This window comes from Eubalaena glacialis, chromosome 3 (genome assembly GCF_028564815.1).
Source record: "Eubalaena glacialis isolate mEubGla1 chromosome 3, mEubGla1.1.hap2.+ XY, whole genome shotgun sequence".
Taxonomy (NCBI): Eukaryota; Metazoa; Chordata; class Mammalia; order Artiodactyla; family Balaenidae; genus Eubalaena; species Eubalaena glacialis.
The window spans coordinates 166,014,437-166,035,864 of NC_083718.1; the positions used below are offsets into that span (position 1 = coordinate 166,014,437).

The window sequence follows — 21,428 nt, forward strand, 5'->3', positions numbered from 1 at the left end:
CAGTACCTATTCTGGGCCCAGGCAACATCTCCCTAGATATAGGTTCAAGGGTCCTCTAGGAGTCCCAAAGTAGCTACCAGCAGCCCTAGAAAAGTGAAGTTGGCTATGCACAGTGATTTACACAGCAACCTGTTTCCTAGCTTCCTGTTTCCATGCCAGTCCTCAGGGGTGATGAAGAGACTCAGCTGCAAGTTGACCTTGGTTACAACACTCAAGAGTCACGTCTGCTTGGATCTGAGCCTGCTGTTGAGCAAAGCCAAAAGAGCTCTCTCACTGGCCAGGTAATTCAGCTTAGAAGAGCCCTAACCTGAGAGGCAGAGAGGCTCAGATGGTGCCTGGTACCTGACAATGACCAACAGCTTAGAAGAGAGAAGCCCCAGTAGTGTTTCATTTTGGAGGCAGGTCCCCTTCCTCAAAAAGAGATCCTGAGCTGTCTTTCCTGTCAATCTTGTGCTGGGGAGCAATAGGGTGGAACTGCAGCCTCAGGGGAAGGTTATGGTTCTATCCCTTGCATAAAGGCTGGAGGGAGGCTTAGGTTAGGGTGGGTGAGCAGTAAAGCAATTTCACAGACTAAAAAGGCAAGAGCAACCTTACCCGCTTACCCTGGAATCCATAAACGTCTTAGATAGCGCTCTCAAGGTCAGGACTACCTCTCTAGAGAAAACTCATCTTGCCAGCACTATGCCATCCCACAAGTACGCATGTACCCAGTGCAGCGCCTGCACACATATTTAATCACAGTTCTGGAAAGACCAATTAAGGCCTCGGTATCAGCTACTGTGTGTGCCAAAGGCCCCCTGGCGCTTCCTGGTTGTCCCCAGACACATACCAAGTAATACTTCTTGCTTTTGGGTGTGTACTCCGGGTCCCATTCCTCCTCCCGGTTTCTCTTCTGAAAATCATTGTTGCTGCTGCTGCTGTTGTTACCAGAGTAGTTCCCTCTGCCCCAGCCTCTTCCTCTGGCTCGAAATTGCTGTGGCAATAAATGGGGGAAAGGAACAAAGGGGCCATGTAAGGAATGGAGAAAAACAATTCCTTGCCTTCTACTCAAACACTTTTCTGGCACAAAACAGACAACTGTCCTCCAGTCAATATGCTGGTCAACTGGTTTCTAGTCATTCCCTTTCCATTCATCTCAAGTCTACAGTCTAGACAGAGGACAAAACGGCATAAGGGCCTCCCTACATACAACAGGAGTCAAGACAAGTGAGGAAGTTCGGAAGAGAAGCCCTAAGAGACTTTCTGGCTAAGTGATTATGAACAGGAAAAAAACAAACAAAAACACTAAAAATGGAAAGCCTGGGGACTGGGAAACCACAGATTCTAGGGTCTTTAGACTGAATTACTTGTATCAAGGGCAACAAACTAAGTATTCTGATAAGAACATATAATTAGAATTGGTGGGAGTAAGGGCTTAGAGAAAGGGAGAGGGGGCAGGGTCTTACAAAGGTCCCTCGAGCTCTGCCTCCTCTGTCACTTGGACCCATGAAGTCTTTGGTCCCCAGTCTTGATTTGTCAAAGCCCGTGGTACTCTCCTCTCTCTCTTCTGTCTCTTCAGTGTACTCTTCCGCTTTGTAGGAGTGGGATGACTGGGAGGAAGAGGATGATGACCTGGACCGGTCTCGTGCTCTCCGGTGCTTCCTTTGAAAACAGAAGAGGCAGGGAGATCAGTAAGCCTCTAGGGTACAGCCTTTGGCTGGGGGCTCATGGATAAGCAGCACAGGGCAATCAGGAGTGTGTCTGTGATGAAAACACTGAAGGCTAGTAACCTGAAAAACGAACTCACCCCCTACACACCCAGGGAACCTGGGGAGCGTCCTCCCAATTCTGTCAGTCATGCTGAGTGACACATCTATGTCCGAGCCTGTGATGAACATGGGACATACACAGAAGGAGGAACAAAAGATAGTCTGTGACCTCTGGCAGCTCAGTCTAATACATGTGCACGAATCAGAAAGGCAGAAGGACCCTAACACTGTATTGAAAGTCACGGAGTACCTGGTACCAGGAAAGGCTTTATATATTACCATCTGTTTCGGCTTTACATTAGTTTTATTTCTCATAAGAAGAACACTACCTGTCTTGGGACAGTGCTCTAAAGACTGAAAAAACAATGTGCTTAAAAACTCTACACTGACATAGCAGGTATATAGTAAATGGCAATTATGATCATTCAGTATTATTTCCCTCTTTTTATAGATAGGAAGTTCAGGTGACAGAGCTGAGTAGGCCTGGATTCAAACCTGGCTCCGACTAATTATACCACTACTCCACAAACCACCTCCCACTTTCCAGTGAGCTCAAACAGCTTTTGTCATTAAGCATAGGATCTGTCGAACTCTTCCCAGAGTTATTTCCCATCCTTCCCTTCATCTGGAGGAAATTACAGACTAGGGTAAATCAGACTAATATGATGAGTGACAGTCTGTGTACTAGAGGTCGGGGCCAGTCCTGCCATGTGGTGCTGGAGAAGGGCACCAACCACGTCTAAGGTGGCAGAAAGGCTGGCTCCCAGGAGTAGAGGAGGACTTACAGGGAGAAGCCAGCCTGTGTCAGTAACCGATCACTGCCCTCCTCCACTATGGAAAGTACCTTGCAACCCCCCAGCCCACCTCCAAACATTCGAGAAGATCAAAGACTTACATGTTTGAATCCTACTGGCGCCTTCTAGCATTTACTCGTAAAAAGGGGGAAATCTAAGTTATTGTCATAGGATTCTTATAACTAAAATGTTTGACTCCTAGAAATCAGTGTCATTTCAAGAGGTTTTCAAACATAAGACTCCAGAAAGCCCCATATTTGAGTCCCAACACTGCCTTTTATTAGTTGTGTGATCTTGGGTGAGCCATTCTTCAGTCATATGAGAAAAAGTTCTTCTAAACTGAAGTATGATATACAATGAAAAGTGACATAATTATCATTTTTCTTCTTTCCCCAGTCACAAAATACTACGGTTGCAAGAGACTTGGTCAAGGTTACACAACAAGTCAGAGGTAGAGGCATGTGTCCCAGGGAAAGAAATCAGGATCAGTCATCCAAGTCCAACCCTGAAATGCTTGAGGGGTTCTGTTCCCTTTCCACCAGTGACAGTGTTGAAGACTACTATACCCCCACCTCCATTCCCTGTTGAGGATTATCAGATTTTTATCTGTGGGCAGCCCTGAAAGCTGCCAAGGCTCATAATGTGTAAGTAACTGAGTGGAAGGGTAGACAAAGTGGAATAGAAGATCTGAGTTTTGATGTCAGTTGTTACTGTGTGATTTTAGACAAATCGTTCTGAGCTTACTTCTTTATCTTTCAAATGGGCAAAACAGGTAGCTACTAACTGTCCAACTTATCTCAAAGGATTGTTATCAGAAAATGGATATGAAAGTGCTTGCCAGCTAAAGTTCAGAAACACAGAAGTGGTGTAGGTTCTTACAGGATGGTGTGGGGTTTCAATTGTGCTACCTTTAATGAGACATGATTGAAAAGTCATGGAACATTCAAAAATGTAAACAGAGACAAGACCTTGGCATAAATGCTGCCTTATGAAGTTCAACAATGCTACCTTTGTTTAAAGAATATTTGTAACACCTCTCTTGGAAGTGTCTGTGAAACCAGTTTAAAAGGCATTTAAGATCAACAATCTTGTCCTATCTAGTTCCACCCTGTTTCTCTGACCAAACAGTATTATTACCTGACAACAACTTTGAGCCATTTCTAAAACATAACCTTCCCAAGAAGATTTGTGATGAGAAAGGACATGTCAAAGAACGTGGCCAAAACAAATGCAAAAGGAATTCCCCTATGATTTTCCACACTGTCCCTAGAGCCAAATTAACTGCCCATCTCCCAGGAGGCCTCCTTTAGACAAGGATCATGCCTACTTTCATGCTAAAGTTCTATTTTCAATCTAGGGACCTTAATTGACAGTTAAAAAAAGAAACTGTACAAGTGGCCATCGTTCCTAACCCCAAGTTCTCTGACTTGCAGGGTCTGCCATATAGCCTAACGGTGGGCAGACAAAGAAATCCACTCAGGAGTCTGAATGAGGTGACAGACAAGGGCTTACGTACTTCTGCTTCTTTGATCCTTTATGAGTTTTCTCTGTTTTCTCAGCTGATCTTTCCCTCGAGTGGCTTGAGTCTCGGGAATCCACTGATTCTCTTGATTTACCTCGTTTAAGATCTCTCTCTTTATGTTTTTTACGACGTTCAATATCAAGGCGGAGGTCAACAGGATCATCTTTGTATTTTCCCTCAGCCTGCCAAAAGAGAAATCAAAATTAAGGTTTTGGGGATTCAGGGCTACCAACTCAACCACCCCACAAACTGTGGCTTCTACTCCAATGGAGTGGTGCAGAGGAAGCACTGGGAATGTGAGGCACCTCGCCCAAGCTCGGGAGGGATACAGGATGTTCCACAGAAGTCGCTTCATGAGGATCCCTACAGAGCCCAAACCAGTTCTCTAAAATAATGATGACGACCTTCTGCATATGCTACACACACACGTGCACGCACCTCACTTTGCTGTTTCCCTCTGTGGCCCAGTAAAGACTCTGGCTAGCCGACAAGCTGAGAAGGCCAAAATCAACTCTGGAAGGTGTTGGTTAGGCTGGCTCAGGCTTAGTCACCACCAAGAATGGAAATGCTGTTATCTTCCCCTACCTACACTGTGGCAGCTGCCCTGGGCCTATCCTCTACTTGGAATTCTCTCTCAGTACTGAGTCCAATGACAGACAATGGGAGACTCAAGCAGCCTTCCAAAATGTTTAGTTGTATTAAATTTCTCTAGAAAAGGCATATCAAAAACCATAATGAATTCATAATGTGGCAATACCAAGTCAAAGTTTATTTAAAAAAAAGGAAGGGAGGGACGGAGGGAGGGAGGGAGGAAGGAAAGAAGAAAAGAGAAAAAGAAAACCTTTTTTGCTAACTTTCTAGGAAGTGTAACCTATCAGGGTATGTATGTTGCAGATACAGCATGAGCCCAGCAACAACAGCGGCCTTCTACCCCAAACTATCATGCCAAGGGCTTTCGACAGCTCTTTAGAATCTCAGTGAGCAGAGGTGCAATGTGGTTTCAGGCACATTATATACTAAGATTTGTCTCATGGAAGTAAAACCTCCCTAAGGACTTCCCTGGAGGTCTAGTGGTTAAGACTCCATGCTTTCACTGCTGAGGGCCCAGGTTCAATCCCTGGGTCCAGGAACTAAGATCCCACAAGCTACACAGTGCAGCCAAAAAAAAAACCGCAACAAAAAACTCCCTAAAAAGAGGAAGCGATGAGTAGTTCACTTAGCATTAACATTTTACTTATACAAACAACTAAGCTTTTTGTTGAAATAATTTAATTAACAGGAATGGTAGGTAGTAAGTTGGTTTATTTTATCATATGGTTTTCTTTTGACAGAGGGAATGGGGCCTCTGTACTCTCCAAAGACAAAAAGAGAAGAAAAATGCAGCTGCAGCTCCCTTAGGCAGTGCCCACAGCACCTCTAATGAGTAGGCTATGTGGGGCAGAGAGGACGGAATCTCTTCTGATGTTTCAAAACCTTGCATTTCACATGGTTAGTGCCAAGCCGGTGGGTACTTGGAGAAAAAGAAAAGGGGGATGGGAGAGAAGAGAGATTGTGCAAGAGTGCCTCTCATTACATTCAACCAACAAGACAAATTTACTTGAAAACTTGAAAATCACTATTTTTAGAAAAGGTTTCAGCAGCATCGGAAGAGCCATCTCTAATTTTAAGTTACAACTCTATATGGGAATGGTGGTCAAGAAATACTAAGATTTTTAAGAACCCAAATCTAGTACCTCATAGTAAAAGACTGCACACAAGCTTTAACCTCTTCATAACAGTGTTTACGTGCACATCATTACAAATGTAGCTGGGCTATCAAAGCAATGTTTAGCTTTAAAGTAACAGTAATCGACAGATGATAGATACAGTACAATGTTAGAAAAAAATCTGGACTAGCTGCTTAAAACAGTCTACTAAGTTAAGATATGAATATTTCACTCTTCTCTGACATGCATGTCTTTTTGAAATCATGGTTGGAAATAGTGCATGTATATAGTTGATTTGATAATACTTACAAGCAGAAAAATATCACAAAAAGTTTCTTCTCTCATCATGGGCACTTGTTCCAAAACTCCTCTCTTTTTTTTCTCAAGCTCACCTCAATAGACTTTGGGGTCATTTACCATATTCTAACCACTTCACAAAGGTTGTTGATACATTTAATAAAAATTAACCCTTTGTAGTTCATTTTTAGAATTATGCCCATCCTTAAAAGAAAAACACAAACTTAAGTAGAGAGTAATTTAAACAAACACATTTCTGTCAAGTTCATGCCCAACGCACTCATTTTGTTGGAATTACTGATCAAAGCAACAGTTCACCTTGTAGCCAGGTTCCCGGGGACTCTTCATTTCGTCATGAGCCAAACCATGTTTTCTGAATGTACTGGGGGAAATGTCTATCCTCCTAAAATTGAAAACACAAAAATTGTTTAACATTCCACAGTGTGAATATAGCACCTCAGTTCGTAAGTAGAGTGGTGCAAATCATAGGCATTCCTTTTTATTACACTTATGTTGTTTGCTTATATACTTACACTCTCCCATAGATGTGCATGCGCGTGTGTGCATGCACAACACATACACACACACACACACACTCTCTCGCAACTTTCCAAACTCAAACAGAAAAAACATCTTATTCCACCCAGTACCGTTACAGCCAGGAAAACAGACTCACCTACAGCGGGGCCTATAATTTCAAATTCACATCAAGATTATCTATGCCCTGCTAACTTCAAAAAGCAGTTTTCATCTTGGGAATTAAAATATAATGGCCCTTGGGACTTCCCTGGTGGCGCAGTGGATAAGAATCCACCTGCCAACGCAGGGGACACGGATTCGATCCCTGGTCCAGGAAGATGCCACGAAGCAACTAAGCCCATGCGCCACAACTACTGAGCCTGCGCTCTAGAGCCCGTGAGCCACAACTACTGAAGCCCGCGTGCTTAGAGCCCATGAGCCACAACTACTGAAGCCCACATGCTTAGAGCCCGTGCTCTGCAACAAGAGAAACCACTGCAAGGAGAAGCCTGCACACTGAAGTGAAGAGTAGCCCCCGCTCGCCACAAGTAGAGAAAGCCCGCGCGCAGCAATGAAGACCCAATGCAGCCAAAAAAATAAAATTTAATCTTTAAAAAAAAATACAATAAAAATAAATACAATAAAATAAAATATAATGGCCCATTATTCACCAATAGGATGAGGTCTAAGTGAGAAACAACTGCCTGGCATGACATAAATCCCAAAAGACCCTAAATCCAAGACTGTTGTGCAAACATGGTCCTCCTACCTACTGCAAAGGTTCAAGAGCTGACTATTAAATAATTAAAGACCAACTTTGTTTCTAGACAAAGTCCCTATTTGCTGAATGAATAGACTCCCACAACCGAATGTTTAAACCTCTGGGCTTTTAAACACTTTGACATAATCCTATAAGCTCTCCCACCTCCAGCCCCACCTGCTGCAAATTCTTCCAAAGGACGGACTAATATATGAAATACATGGGTTGCTTAAAGAAACAACATCTACTCTATGTAAAGAAAGCTCACAGTGATCTTGGGTTACTGTCTCCCAGCTCCCAATACAAGGGTTCATTTATACCAAAAGAGCTGTTTTCCTCAGGCCCAAAGTGAGAAACTTATAGTCATCAAAGCATACCCTTTCCACTACAAACCACCACTATCCTAGAGTCTGGAGGGCGTTACCTTAAATTCTGCTGATAATGCAACTAACAAGTTGCAAAAACAAGATGAGTTTATTATCTGATGAGCAGACTTTTATGATCGCCTCTAGTGTAAGGCTGAGGTCCTCACCTGTGAATCTCTGGGCTTTTCTTGTTTTTAGCTGCCTCCTGCTCGCTTCCTCTCTTTAGGTATTTAGTAAAGCGTTCATGCAATGTCATTCCCGAGGACCCAAAGTGATGCTCTGTGGGGAGTCAAAGAAAAACATATCAGGCTATCAAAGGCACACCCAACATTCAACTCATGTGCTTGGACCTGCAACCACAGAGATGTGACTAAAGTAGTCAAGTCCATATAAAAAAACATATTAGAAAGAAGAAGGAAAAATGGCTGGCTCAGACAAAATCCAATGTCTGATTTCCACTGTAGGACATGGATACAAAGAGAGAAACTAGAGCTTACTATCCTTTGATTCAGAGCACCAGCTCCTGCTTGAGTTCCAATTTCAGATGGAACCTGTAACTGGCCCAAACCCAGCTTCTACATCACATTCCCCAGCCTGTCCACCTCCATTTGCCCAGGAGATGGCAAAATAATGTGGGGAAGATATCCATACCCCAAGATCTACAAGAAGCCTCTAGAGGATTCTACCTACTAGACAGGAAAAGACAGAGGGGCTGGGAAAGCCAACTTTCATACCTCCTCTTCAAGCAATTTAAACCCTCACGTGAAGGATTTTACCTATTCTCATGATCACAGGTTACCACTAGCATTTCATAACGTTCAGCTCTGTAATTAAAAAATGGAAACTTCTCCCTGGAAGAAATTTCCTTCAAGCTAGCCCCTAGCTTCAAAGGCCCCTATCAATGAGATAAAGATCCCTGATAGACTCCCCCTCATTCCCCCACTCATCCTTCTGCTTGTTAGAGAGGAAGCTAAGCACGTGGAAAGGGAGCCTGAGCAGGCTGGGGTCTGGACTCACCTTTAACATGGTGAACGATGGTCACTATATGCTGGGCAAACAGTTCTGAAGGGCTCCGCTGAGACTGAGCTGACTGTATGTGCTGGAAAATGGATCGAAATTCCTGTTCCTTTTTGTTGCTATGAACTAGATCCCGACAAAGCTTTCGTTCCTGAGCCAGTAGGCCACTGGGTCTGAAAAAGAAACACAGGGAGGCCCAATGTAACAAGATACACAGAAAGTCAGAACATTTAAATCCTAAAAATGAAAAGCGTGCTTTAAAAGAGTTAAATTTATCTGTAAAGTTCCTTTTTTAATTCCTACCAAAGTAAAAAAGTAACCTCAATGCACCATAACTATGGAAAAAGGCATCCAAGATCTCTCTCTTCCCTTTTCCCCATTGGAATCTAATAGGAACAAATGGGTAGGATGAAGCATTAAACCTCAGTGATTCTGTTCTGGGGGTCTCTGCTGGTTTTAACAGATGACAAACAGGAAGGTGTTTTAAAAGACCAACTAGTTTGGCCATCCAGGGCCACTCAGTGAAGCGACACAATGCAGCAAGAGTGGGATGTGGCTAGAATGCTGTTCAGGAGACTTCCAATTGGCTTTGCAGTTTTTACACCAGGTAAAAAGCAGCCTGGGCCTCATCACTCTTTCCTGAAGTTCTCCTGCCCCCAGCCCCAACTTTAAAACTGTTACATTATTTCATGAAGGCCTGCAATAATAGATATCGTGACTTAGCTAAGAGTGGAAAAATGGATCCTGCATGGCTCCACAGGCAAAAGACATCTCAAGCACATTTAGGAAGGCAACAGGACGAGGGTAGAATGGGGCCGGCGGGGGGGCTTACAATGTGATGAATAGAGTGCAAGAGAGAAGCAGAGGGGACCCAGCATCAAAAAAGCCAGTCACTATAGTCTAAAAAGACGCTTCACCACTGCTATGATACTGCCCCCAACATATAACTGCTCAGTGATGCACACTTCTCCACTGAAAACAGAGAGACACGAGGGTATCCACACTGAAAATGAGACAGCGGGGAAATACATGAGGGGCCTGTCCTCGTTCCAGAATGACCTCAGGGAGAGAGGTTAGGCTACTAAAGCCCTGAGGGTCAAGATGGACTACAGCTCACCTTGCAAGGTCCTCATCAAAAGAGTCCATCCGGACATTGACCTGGGCCTCTCGAGTAATGGAAAAGGAAGACTTCCCCGTGGAAAAGTCTCCTTTGGCTCCTAGCTTCTCTCGGCTCTCAGAGGTCTTTCTCAGGGGAGGTGATGAGCTTTTCTCCTGGACTGCTTTGTAAGCAGTCACTCGGAAATTTTTTTCAGGCACAAATCCCCTGTGCCCACTTTCGGTTCTCTTGGGTCCTCCCCGATCCTCCTTTTTGGATCTCTCTGAGAAAGACTCCTCCTCCAACTCCTCCGTTTTTCTTTGCTTTTCCTTCCCTGGAGGTGCGTACATCAGGCCCTCCCATTTGCCTGACTTTTCCTCCTCCTGGTTTTTGTTTGCACCTGCTACAACTTTCGACATGAATTTGGGTTCATCATCAAACTCAGATTCCTTCCTTCCTTTAGCCTTGTCTTTATCTTGATCATCCATCTCCTCCTTGTGGAAGTCAGCCATCTTCTTCTCAAAGTCATCTCGGAGCTTATACCTTTTAGGAGACTGGCTACCCCGAAAAGGCTTCTCAGTATCAGTTTTGGGAGCAAATGGATCAGATTTCATTTTTGTATCACCCGAGCCCGCATCAGAGAAGCTCCCTTTCTCTTTCATTTTCTCTTTATCAGTATTTGTTTGTTTCTGTTCCTTATCCTTTCCATTCTCTGTCTTCTGCTCATCTAGATACCTAGTTATGAAAACACAAGGGAGACACACAAGAGGCTTCTTAAGCAACTTGATCTAAAATAAACTAGCACCATGTGCGTACGGTCTTAGGTTTTTGCTTCTCTAACAAGCATGTCTTGTGGATTCCAGTGTTACGAAAGGAGTCTTGGTTACTTTCTATTAATTTCTAAAAAACTGCTCTTCACAGATCTATGAACTTGGCATTTAAGAGAAAACTATATGGTCTATGGAGTTGTGTATTACAAAAACAAAAAGAAAATAGCAAAGGCAATTTTTAGGAGACTGAAAAACAAAAACCTACTTACCTGTAAGTGGTCTAGGAAAAAAAAAATTTAAGGTCTTATCCAACCTTCACTCAGTCACTTAAAATCTGCTTTCAGCAAAGTTAACATAGAATGTTCAACCTTGGACTGTTCTGCTTTTATACAACTCACATTTGGAAATACAAGTCTCAAAAGAGACTTCAAATTTGCTTCAAGTCACCTAGAAGACCTAAGTATGAAATATACTGCAAACACAAATAAAAACAGAATACATGTTAATTGGGGGAGGGGGCAAAAATCATCCTACTCATTCTTATGGAAAAGCAGAGCTCATGCCCAAGTGTTCTAATGAGATTCACAGTCCTGGCAAGGAACAAAACTTGCATTTCAAAGCAAACTTACTGAAAGCTGCAAAGTACAGATTCTGAACGTCTCATTTGTACCATGAATGGAAAAAGTCTGATCATGTTATAGTCGCATTAACATGGCAAAAAAGAACCAAAGGACAGCAGGGCAGCAAAGAATATACTAATAAAAGGAAAAGGTGGGGGCAGGAGGGGAACCACCTGCTCTGTAAGGCCCTCTTAACAACCTGGTCCCAATACAAATTCCCTGTTATGTCTCTGCCACGCCAATCCATCCAACCACATAAAAAAGATTCAAGTTCCAACTCACCGTGTCCCCCAGGGTAGAAAGACAGAGACACTGTTATGTCCTCTCCTAACACACAGCCTGGTTGGCTTCTACTGGGACATACACCCACTTTGTGATTTTAAAACAAGGTCTTCCTGGACTAAGCCTTGGACTTTCCCATTCTGCCCAGTCTCCTCAACTGGAGGGTGTGAGGGTGTGAGGGTGCAGCTCTTCACCATGATGGACTGACGCAGATCGATCACAGGAGATGGTGGGTCCTAGAGGGTCTAACAGCTCCAACAGCCATTCATTTTGGTAAAAACCACATTTTTTGATGGCTGATCCACAAATCTCTACTGCTCTCTAGCTTATACTGGTAGAATCCAAGGCAAACTTTAAATGTGAAAACATCATTGCAGAGTAGTCTAAAGAAACTTTATGCTGCAATACAAATTCAGGAAGGCAGGAAAACTAGAGTTAAGCTAAAGGTTTCCTTGGGTGATGCTTTAAAGTTTGCTAAATGAAAAGTTGAGGAAATGGGATTACCTTATTACCATTAATCAGAGCTCTACAGATCACATTACAACTAAGCTGCCACCTGGTGAGGTAAAAACAAGCAGACAGGGGAAACAAGACACTTGCCTCTTTGTATAGGCTGCTCCGCCTGGAGCAGCAGCCTCCTCTTTCTGAGATGAGCCATATGTGGAGCCAGTGGCCGGTGGACTCTTACCCATGGGGCTCTTTCTGGATGGACTCAAGGACCCCGAGCCATGGTCAAACTGACCTTGGTGTGTCCCAGCCTGGTACCCAGCACCACTCTGCAGAGTTGAACCCATCTGGGATGTGCTGGAAAGCGGAGGGCTAGGTTTGGGCACAGGGCTAGGACGAGGTGACCGTCTCCTCACCACCACAGACTGGAGGGGGCTTTTGAGAGCCGGGCTTCGCTCCCGAGGACTCAGCTCAGACACGGCTGAGGCCCGTGATGCAGAACCAGCACTGTATGTGGTGGCATCTGGCCATGGCTTTGAGCTCTCAGACGCTTTTGTGTCTTGAGAGGTGCCTCCAGAGAATGGCTGCTCCTTGGCCTCATCTCCCTGGTTATCCCCGGCAGCCTGAGACGGCCGGCTATCCTTGGAAGAAGACTTTTTCTCCTTTGCAGACTTGCGCTTAGAAGATTCAACTCGGCTGTGGTTGGAGGAAGAACGAGAGGATGAGGAACGCCTTGACCTGTCAGAGGAAGACTTATCGGAGTTTCTAGAATGGCTCCTGGACCTTGGTGAAGGGGACCTTCTCTTTGGGGACCGGGATCGGGAACGGCCCCGACGAGGACTGTATGCTTGCCGGTAATTCTGCCAATTTGAGCGGTAGTTTCCATAGCCTCCTCGGTTGTACTGGCCCCATGGATAAAAGCCTCTGTTGCGCCCACGGAAATAATAGGGCCTTCTATAGCCTCTGTTGTGACCTCGGAAATCCCGGTTCTGATATACTCTTGGGTGATTTCTCTCTCTGTTATGAGCTGGAGAATATGATCTGGAACGAGACCTAGAACTGAAAGAGGGGCAGGGGAGGGAAGAAATGTTTGAATTTTTGACACAAGCATTTTTACTCAAGAAAAATCTGCCAACAAAGAGGTAAATCCCTCTTCTTATGTATCATAATTAATTAATTTCAGTTGTTTTCAAACGAAAGGTACAAACTTAAATATTTAATTCTACGCTTATGGCCACATTAAGTACAAAAGTAAAGAATCACCTTAACAAATGAGACAGTGAGATGCTTCATTAATACTGTAGCACATTCTAAATGGAGATGTATTTCTACAGTGACTGAGAGAATATAAAAATGTTCTTAATGTAGTAAACTAAACAAACACCATTTTAATATAGTATACTAATTACTTAGAGTTTCACAGGCACAGAGGATTTTACAGGTAGGTCCCTGGGTCACTGGAAGTGATCCCTGCATGCTGTGGTACCCAGACAGGTAACTATTCAGATCCTCTGGCCCCACACTGCTTACTCCCCATCCTTTCCACCTCTCTTTGTCTGTGCAGGGCTAATTTCTTAGCTTCCACTGAGACTTGGGGTTGTAAAAAAAGAGTTACAACAGGTCTAAACCAAAGAATGCTTAAATAGGGACTAAGAGAACTCATCTGTTCAAAGCTTAGAAGAATTTTAACTGAAATCAGATCAGCAAAGCATATAAATATTGTTGTTTTTTTTTAAACTGGGAATCTGGAAATGGTCTCATTATCTAGAAGGTCAAGTTTCTGTGGCTGAACTACAAGGTCTTACCCAGGTGCCACAAGAGGGCACCATCTGACCATAAGACACTGAAACACACAAGAGGGTAGCAAAGAGGAACTACAAAAACAGCCCCACACTTGCACATCTTTAAGGTCAACCTAAAGCCTAGTGTTGTGTTCTTCTTCATTTAACAATACAGAACTCTAATTTAGCAAAGGTACATTTCCAGACCCGTGGGGATTCAACAGTAACCTAACTCTGTAAAAATTACATGTTCACAAATGCCAGGCTTGTCAATGACAGTGAGCTTTGTTTCCATCAAAAAGCCAAAAACTGTATTTGTTGGTGTAGAAAATCCAGTGGGGTTCTTTGATACCACTTGTGTCAACTATGATACAGAGCATTAATTAGTCACTACTCCTAAGTAGTTAACTAGAAATACGTAAAATTACTAGAAAAATCCAAAAATATTTTCTTTACATACAGAATAAAAACCCTTCAGTTCATAAGCAGGGCTTCTCATATCAGACCTAACTGGAAACAGATGCAAATGTGACAGGTTGTAACAACTAAACAGAATGTTATTTTTAGAAAGAAACTTACACTTAGAAGATAAAGTGGGATTGGTTACCCACTACTTACTACCCACCATGCTCAGGTTCTTTATCTACCCCAAGAACAACAGGAACTAGTGAAGATGCAGCATACTGATGGTTGTTAATGGTTGCTATTTAAGTACAATTTAAAAAAACAAACTTACCTTTCACACTTTTCATTCAAAAATAGTAACAATATAAGAAAGAAGGGAGAGGCAGATGCAACTATGAAACTGAATATGACCCAATTTAATGGCTGTACTTGAGGGAGGTGATGCACCACCAGCACTAAGGAGGGTTTAATTCATGTTCCCATCCTCAGAGGCTACTGCTGCTTCTGTCACCAATTACTAGTGAGGGCCCTGCGGCATACTGCATCCAAAACCCAGTCACTGCACAGATGCAGGAATATGAGTCTCTGCAGATTGCAAATTAATTTATTTATGAGAAGTCACTTAAAAGGATACAACAGTCTGAGAAATACAAGGAAACAACCAATTTTCTCCAATTCTGTAGAACTCAGCAGTTAAGTTAATTTAAAGGCATGGTTTCTCAAACTCTCTGGACAGTATACTTTCCTTGTAGGAGAGGGAAAACAAAAGAAAAAAATCATGAAACAAACAGATAAGCCAGAATTAAAAATTGAACATCCAGTGGCAAATTTATCTGTTTCTAAAAAACAGAGAAGTCAGACTAGAATCAAATATAAAAACATGTTTTCTAGTGGAGATATTCCTCCAAAATAATCTTCCAGATATTAGGACAGCACATGGAGTGGCTCTAGACCTACCCCAGCACATATTGCCTGCGTAAGATATCTTTCCCTCATTTGCCAAGCTGATGATCATGCCAAATGATCTGTAGAATAAGGAGAAGCAATCTGTCCAGACAGATCCGCCCAGAACTCCAGCTATCACAAATACTTCAGAGCTGGTTAACATTTTTCAATTTGGGTTATGTCAGTTCAATTTTCTCTCTCAGTTTTGGTTGTACAGCCTCTTCTTTTTGAACCAATTATTTAGTTTCCATTTACTAGATTAAGTTTTAAAGAACCAAATTAGCTGAAACTGAGATTTAAGCAAACCAGATCAAAAGACTCTGGGCGCAAGGTATGAGTTTACTAAGAGTCTCTGCTCGGTCCTATGGCCTTGATAGCAACTTCCTGAGGGAGATGTATTTAGTGGACTTTCCCTCATTTTTGGGGGGTGGGGGTGGGGTTTGAGAAGATAAAACAGAATTTTACTTACATACAGACTCTGACACAACTGGGCAACAGAGAGACTTTATCTAGCACAGGCCTCAAACAAAGTTTGGTATAAAAATGTGTGCCCAAGAATCATGGGAGAGAAAAATAAAGTTAGGATTGGTTACCCTCAAGGTGTAATATTATCTTAAAAAAGAAAAAAAAAAAATGGAGTGTTTCTTTTGAGTGAGAGACTCAAAGTTTATAACTTCCTGTTCTATACTATATGGAAGTCATTAACATTTATGCACACCTATTTTTTGTTCAATCTCTGCTCTGAAATTAATTTTCAGACAGGCTTCTCACAGATTCCATTTAAGAATTAACTTATTCTTGGGCTTCCCTGGTGGCACAGTGGTTAAGAATCCACCTGCCAATGCAGGGGACACGGGTTCAAGCCCTGGCCCGGGAAGATCCCACATGCCGTGGAGCAACTAAGCCCGTGCGCCACAACTACTGAGCCTGCGCTCTAGAGCCGGCGAGCCACAACTACCGAGCCCACATGCCACAACTACTGAAGCCCACACGCCTAGAGCCTGTGCTGCGCAACAAGAGAAGCCACTGCAATGAGAAGCCCGTGCACCGCAACGAAGAGTAGCCCCTGCTCGCTGCAACTAGAGAAAGTCCGCACACAGCAACGAAGACCCAACACAGCCAAAAATAATAAATAAATAAAAATAAATAAATGTATTAAAAAAAAAGCATTAACTTATTCTTGTTGGGAGGGTGGGGGTGGGGGGGAAGCCTACCAACCATTTGTTTATAGACTCTTTTAGAAGTAGGACTATGGAAACCATCAAGAATAAAGATTAATAACAACTATTCCTGAGTTTATTTTAAACTGCATAATTCATTTAAGAGAAGGGCTCTAGATACTCATCTAAAATAATCAGCAGGGGCGCCAAGTGGTAAAACTGAGAACTTGTCTCCTTGCCTACTGCAGCTCTGACAAAAAGAATGAAATTGTACAAAGATCCCCTTTTGGTATTTAAACATTTAGATACATCAATATTTCTCTAATACACATACAGAAACTTATATTTACTAACAGGTTCTTATCTACTCACAAAGAAAGTTTTAAAGAATGAAAAACCGAACTCATAACACAACAAAAGAGGAAAGATGCCGGAAGTTTGGCATTATATTCCAAGACATAGCTGAAATAGGAAATAATCCAACTAAAGGTGTAGAAACTGACTAAATTAAAGAATACTGGCAATAAATTCAAAAGAATTATTTGCACATTTACTAAGGCAAAGTGATGTCTACAATAGTGATTTTTAGGCAGTTGCAAGATGTGTTTTACTAAATAGATGCAGCTTGTTAGTAGTTGGCATATCAGGTATATATATACAAAGGACTCCTGATTAAGTTTTCTAAGGTTTAATTATTTTAGTGAGTTAAGGTTTCTTTTCCTTGCAATGTTGATCATACTATTAATCTTCTTAGCTATCCTTTCTTTGCTGATGATGCAAATAAACCTTGGTCCAAGCCTCCAAAAATACTTCAGTGAAAAATAATCAGGTGTAGAGATTTGAAGCAAGTAGCTTAAATAAAAATAAAATGCTCTTTCTTCCACAGTGGATGAAAAACAGTATGTGCTGGCAGGAAAGAAAAGGAATTAGGCCAACAGCATGGCAATCAAAGTTGATTTGGATTTGTAACATTTGAAGAGACCTGGAATATCTTACGGCCCAACACTCCACCTCAAGCCAAACCCGCACCTCCATTTGACACTCACAGAAAGGGTCTAACAAAAGATCTTCAGAGACCTATACTGACCGATCAATGATTACCTCATTATACAATCACACCCCCTTACCTCAGCCTGCGTTTCCTTGAACGAGAGACAGACCGACTTCTGGACCGAGACTTCGAAAACGAACGAGAACGAGATCTTGATGCAGATCTTGATCGAGAAGAGCGAGATCCAGACTTAGATTTGTTTGTTTTTGACATCTCTAAAGAGAGGGTCGCTTTTCAATTACACCTAATGTAAGAAAATAGAATCAAACAAATGAGTGAGTCCCTTGAACTTCTATGGACACTTAGAAACAAACAAAAAAGATGAAATGACTGTTAAAACCAAACAAAACAAAACACTCTTTGCCCTTTTACCAAGGGGCATTTCTAAGCAGTACAATTCCAAACATACCAACCCACAGCAGCAAATGGAAAACCTGACCTGTAACTCTAACTGGGGGACACCATGAAACACAGACAAAAATGAGGAGAGCTATCAATAACCTGGGGCACACAGTCTTTTCTCAATAAGCAGACAAGTTTTGCAAACTAAGTTAACTGTTAATAAAAGTACTGAGATGACGTGAGACAGGCTTCCCAGTCCTCACAGAAGAAACTCTATGCAATGACATCTTGGTTATAGAGTATGTGGCACATCTTACCATTTCCCTACTTCCTGGACCCTGAATCCATGAGGCATATCCTTAATATTTACTTCAAAGAAAAAGGTTTAAAGTGTGAGAGATTCTGTAATCTCCTTTACACCTACAATTATGTATTACACCTATAATTATAATCATACATCTGCTCATTACATCTATAGTTATATCTTTCCATTTTGTATTTTTCTAACTTTTATCTTCTTTTTTATCAGTATTACCAAGTACCTATGTATATTATTTATCTTATCAAAGAATTAAAATCTGTTTATTTGTGCTCAAAAAAAAAAGTGTGACAGAATATTCTCAAATATTGTAATACCACAACAGGATGTACTACATCCTGTAAAATATAGGATTTTTTTTTTGGCTGCGTTGGGTCTTTGTTGCTGCGCACTGGCTTTCTCTAGTTGTGGCGAGCAGGGGCTACTCTTTGTTGCAGTGCGCGGGCTTCTCATTGCGGTGGCTTCTCTTGTTGCGGAGCACGGGCTCTAGGCGCACGTGCTTCAGTAGTTGTGGCTCGCGGGCTCTAGAGCGCAAGCTCAGAAGTTGTGGCACACGGGCTTAGCTGCTCTGCGGCATGTGGGATCTTCCTGGACCAGGGCTCAAACCCACGTCCCCTGCATTGGCAGGCAGATTCTTAACCACTGCACCACCAGAGAAGTCCCAAAATACAGGATATTAATCCATAAACATAGGACTAAAGTAATTTATAAGGAGAAAAACCTCTACTTTCTTCTAGCCCATCACTAGCTTCAAGAGTCAACCTTCTTTCAGGGTCATTTTCCCATGAAAAAAACAAAATTGTTTTTTCCTTTTTTTTCAAAGATCAGAAAGCTAGTTAATACCCAAACCAGACCAGAACTCCAGGACTTATCCTATCACACCTCGCTGCCTCACTGCTTAACAAAAGATTATTTTATGTAATGTTGCGCCTGGCTTGTGAAGGGAAAACAATAATCAATGAACATTTCACCCTCCCCTACCTCTCAGATTTTCTTGTTATTCAGATCCCAACTCAAAAGCTATCTCCCCAGAGGTTTGCCCTGGCCACCCAATCATTCTCTAAGGTCTAGTCCAGTACCTTGTTTTTTTCTTAGGAGCACTCAATCCAGTACTTGAAACTTGTTTACTTTGTACTTGTTTACTTTGTTTTTCCTCCTCTACCCAAGTAGGATGTAAGCTCCCACCAGCAGAAATCTCATTTTTCTTATTTACTGCTGTATCCTCAATGCCCAGAACAGCAAACACTTAAACAGTATTTTTATTAACTTATCCTCAAGGAGGGTATTATTACATCCCTTTTTACAGATGCGGATACTGAGACATAAAGAAGGTAACTAACTTGCCCAAGGGCACTCAGCTTTAAGTGGCAGGGCTAGGATTTGAACCAGGTGACCTGGCTCTAAACCAGTGCTCTTAACTACCATTATACAGCCTCGCCAGAGCAGTGTCTGGCACACAGAATGCATGCTGAGACTTGTGGGATGAATAAATGAATGCAAGTCTCCACTCCTACTGAGTTTAGGATCTGGTAAAAAGGGCAAGACAGAGACAAACTGAAAGGTGGTATCTGTTTATAATTACTATATTCAAGTTTTAGATTTGAATTTTAAGAACTTTTGGAAAGGCAAAGAAGTCCAAGAAGCTGCTTTGGCTCCAGCTCATAAGGGAAATAACCATAATCTCAGAGACATAAATTTAGAAGAAGAATGAGAAATTGCTAGGAAGCCAGAGACAAACAGTGATGAGTAAGAGATTGCTAAATGAGGATACCAAAGACCTACAGTCTAGATCCTGCCAAAAGGATCAAACTGTTACATGCTTTAGCAAGGTCAAAGATGTTTCAGTTTGGAACCAATTTTTGGAAGTAGTGTCATTATACAAAGCCAGGGTAGAGGAATAAGTTATTTGGAGATATGAGGCAGAGGTGTAAATAAGCAATTTACAGAAACTGAATACTGAAAATACATTGTTTTTCTGGTTGGCCTTCAGCATATTTGGGGATTCTCTAGGTTCATTCTTGCTAAATGGCTTTTTTCTGTTACAAGTCTAGGGGTATCTTTGCCTAGCAACTTCTCTGTCCAGTCTTCAATTTAGCTTAGGCTAGAAATAAATACCCTTTTAGATCAGTTACACAATGGGTGGACAATATCAGACTTGAAAAGAAAAGGGGAGGGGGGCTTCCCTGGTGGCGCAGTGGTTAAGAATCCACCTGCCAATGCAGGGGACAAGGGTTCGAGCCCTGGTCCGGGAAGATCCCACATGCCGTGGAGCAACTAAGCCCATGCGCCACAACTACTCAGCCTGCGCTCTAGAGCCCGCGAGCCACAGCCACTGAAGCCCGCGCGCCTAGAGCCCATGCTCCGCAACAAGAGAAGCCACCGCAATGAGAAGCCCGCGCACCCCAACGAAGAGTAGCCTCCGCTCCCCGCAACTAGAGGAAGCCGCGCACAGCAACAAAAGACCCAACGCAGCCAAAAATAAAATAAATAAATTAATTAATTAAAAAAAAAAAAAAAGAAAAGGGGAGGGAATTCCCTGGTGGTCCAGTGGTTCAGAGTCCTCACTTTCACTCCCGGGGGCACAAGTTCAATCTCTGGTCGGGAAACTAAGATCCTGAAAGCCTGCGCTGCCCGGCAGGAAAAAGGGAAAAAAGAACAAGAAAAAGAAAAAAGGAGAAGGGAGAACAAGTCAGTAGAAAAGGAAATACTCATTTCAACTTCAAGTCACTGGAAAATTAAGAACCTAATTTTCATGAAGAGGAAGAAAAAGTTGTCATCTAAATACAGATAGAGAGACTTCCCTGGTGGTCCAGTGGCTAAGAATCTGCGCTCCCAATGCAGGAGGCCTGGGTTCAATCCCTGGTCAGGGAACTAGATCCCACATGCATGCCGCAACTAAGAGTTCACATGCCACAACTAAGGAGTCTGCAAGCCACAACTAAGGAGCACATGTGCCACAACTAAGGAGCACACGTGCCACAACCAAGGAGCCCACTGGTAGCAACTAAGACCCGACACAACCAAATGAACAAATAGAAAGAAGGCAAAGTATTTTTTAAAAATACAGATAGAGCCAAATTTAACACTTCTACCTATATTAAATTTACTAGAATTGACAAATGTACTCAAGAGTCACAATACTGTGACACCACCCTCACTCCTAGAACTTCTTTAATGTGAACTGAAACTAATTTTAAAACATCACTATTCCCTGAGAGTTAAGAGGAATAACTTTGGATGATACAAAACCAGAGCTGGAAATAAATCAATGAATATCTTAACTCATTCAAGAGAACTCTAGAGAGTGGACAAACAATGGTAAATTAAAGTAGACTTGGTCTTTGCCTCCATGGAGCTTATAATCTAGAGTTACAGATAGATAATAACCAAGCGAGCAAGCAAAAATGTAATTTCAAATTCTGGTAAGTACTAGGAAGAAGGCAAAGAGCGCATAATGTTGGCAAATTTATGAAGTGTGGTAG

The 21,428-nt window shown here is 42.4% G+C and overlaps 1 protein-coding gene across 4 annotated transcripts in view; it reads right to left on the reverse strand.

The window, feature by feature from the left end:
- THRAP3 (thyroid hormone receptor associated protein 3) overlaps positions 1-21,428 on the reverse strand; it is a 72,841-nt gene that overhangs the window by 2,545 nt on the left and 48,868 nt on the right. For all 4 annotated transcript variants that reach the window (XM_061184486.1, XM_061184488.1, XM_061184490.1 and 1 more), the window contains 9 exons: positions 17,362-17,529; positions 12,097-13,002; positions 9,846-10,559; positions 8,729-8,901; positions 7,879-7,990; positions 6,386-6,470; positions 4,059-4,246; positions 1,446-1,641; positions 830-973 (listed from right to left, as the gene is read on the reverse strand). In XM_061184486.1, the coding sequence (XP_061040469.1) occupies positions 830-973; positions 1,446-1,641; positions 4,059-4,246; positions 6,386-6,470; positions 7,879-7,990; positions 8,729-8,901; positions 9,846-10,559; positions 12,097-13,002; positions 17,362-17,498 (2,655 nt within the window). In that variant the 5' untranslated portion in view covers positions 17,499-17,529. The remainder of the gene's footprint in view (positions 1-829; positions 974-1,445; positions 1,642-4,058; positions 4,247-6,385; positions 6,471-7,878; positions 7,991-8,728; positions 8,902-9,845; positions 10,560-12,096; positions 13,003-17,361; positions 17,530-21,428) is intronic.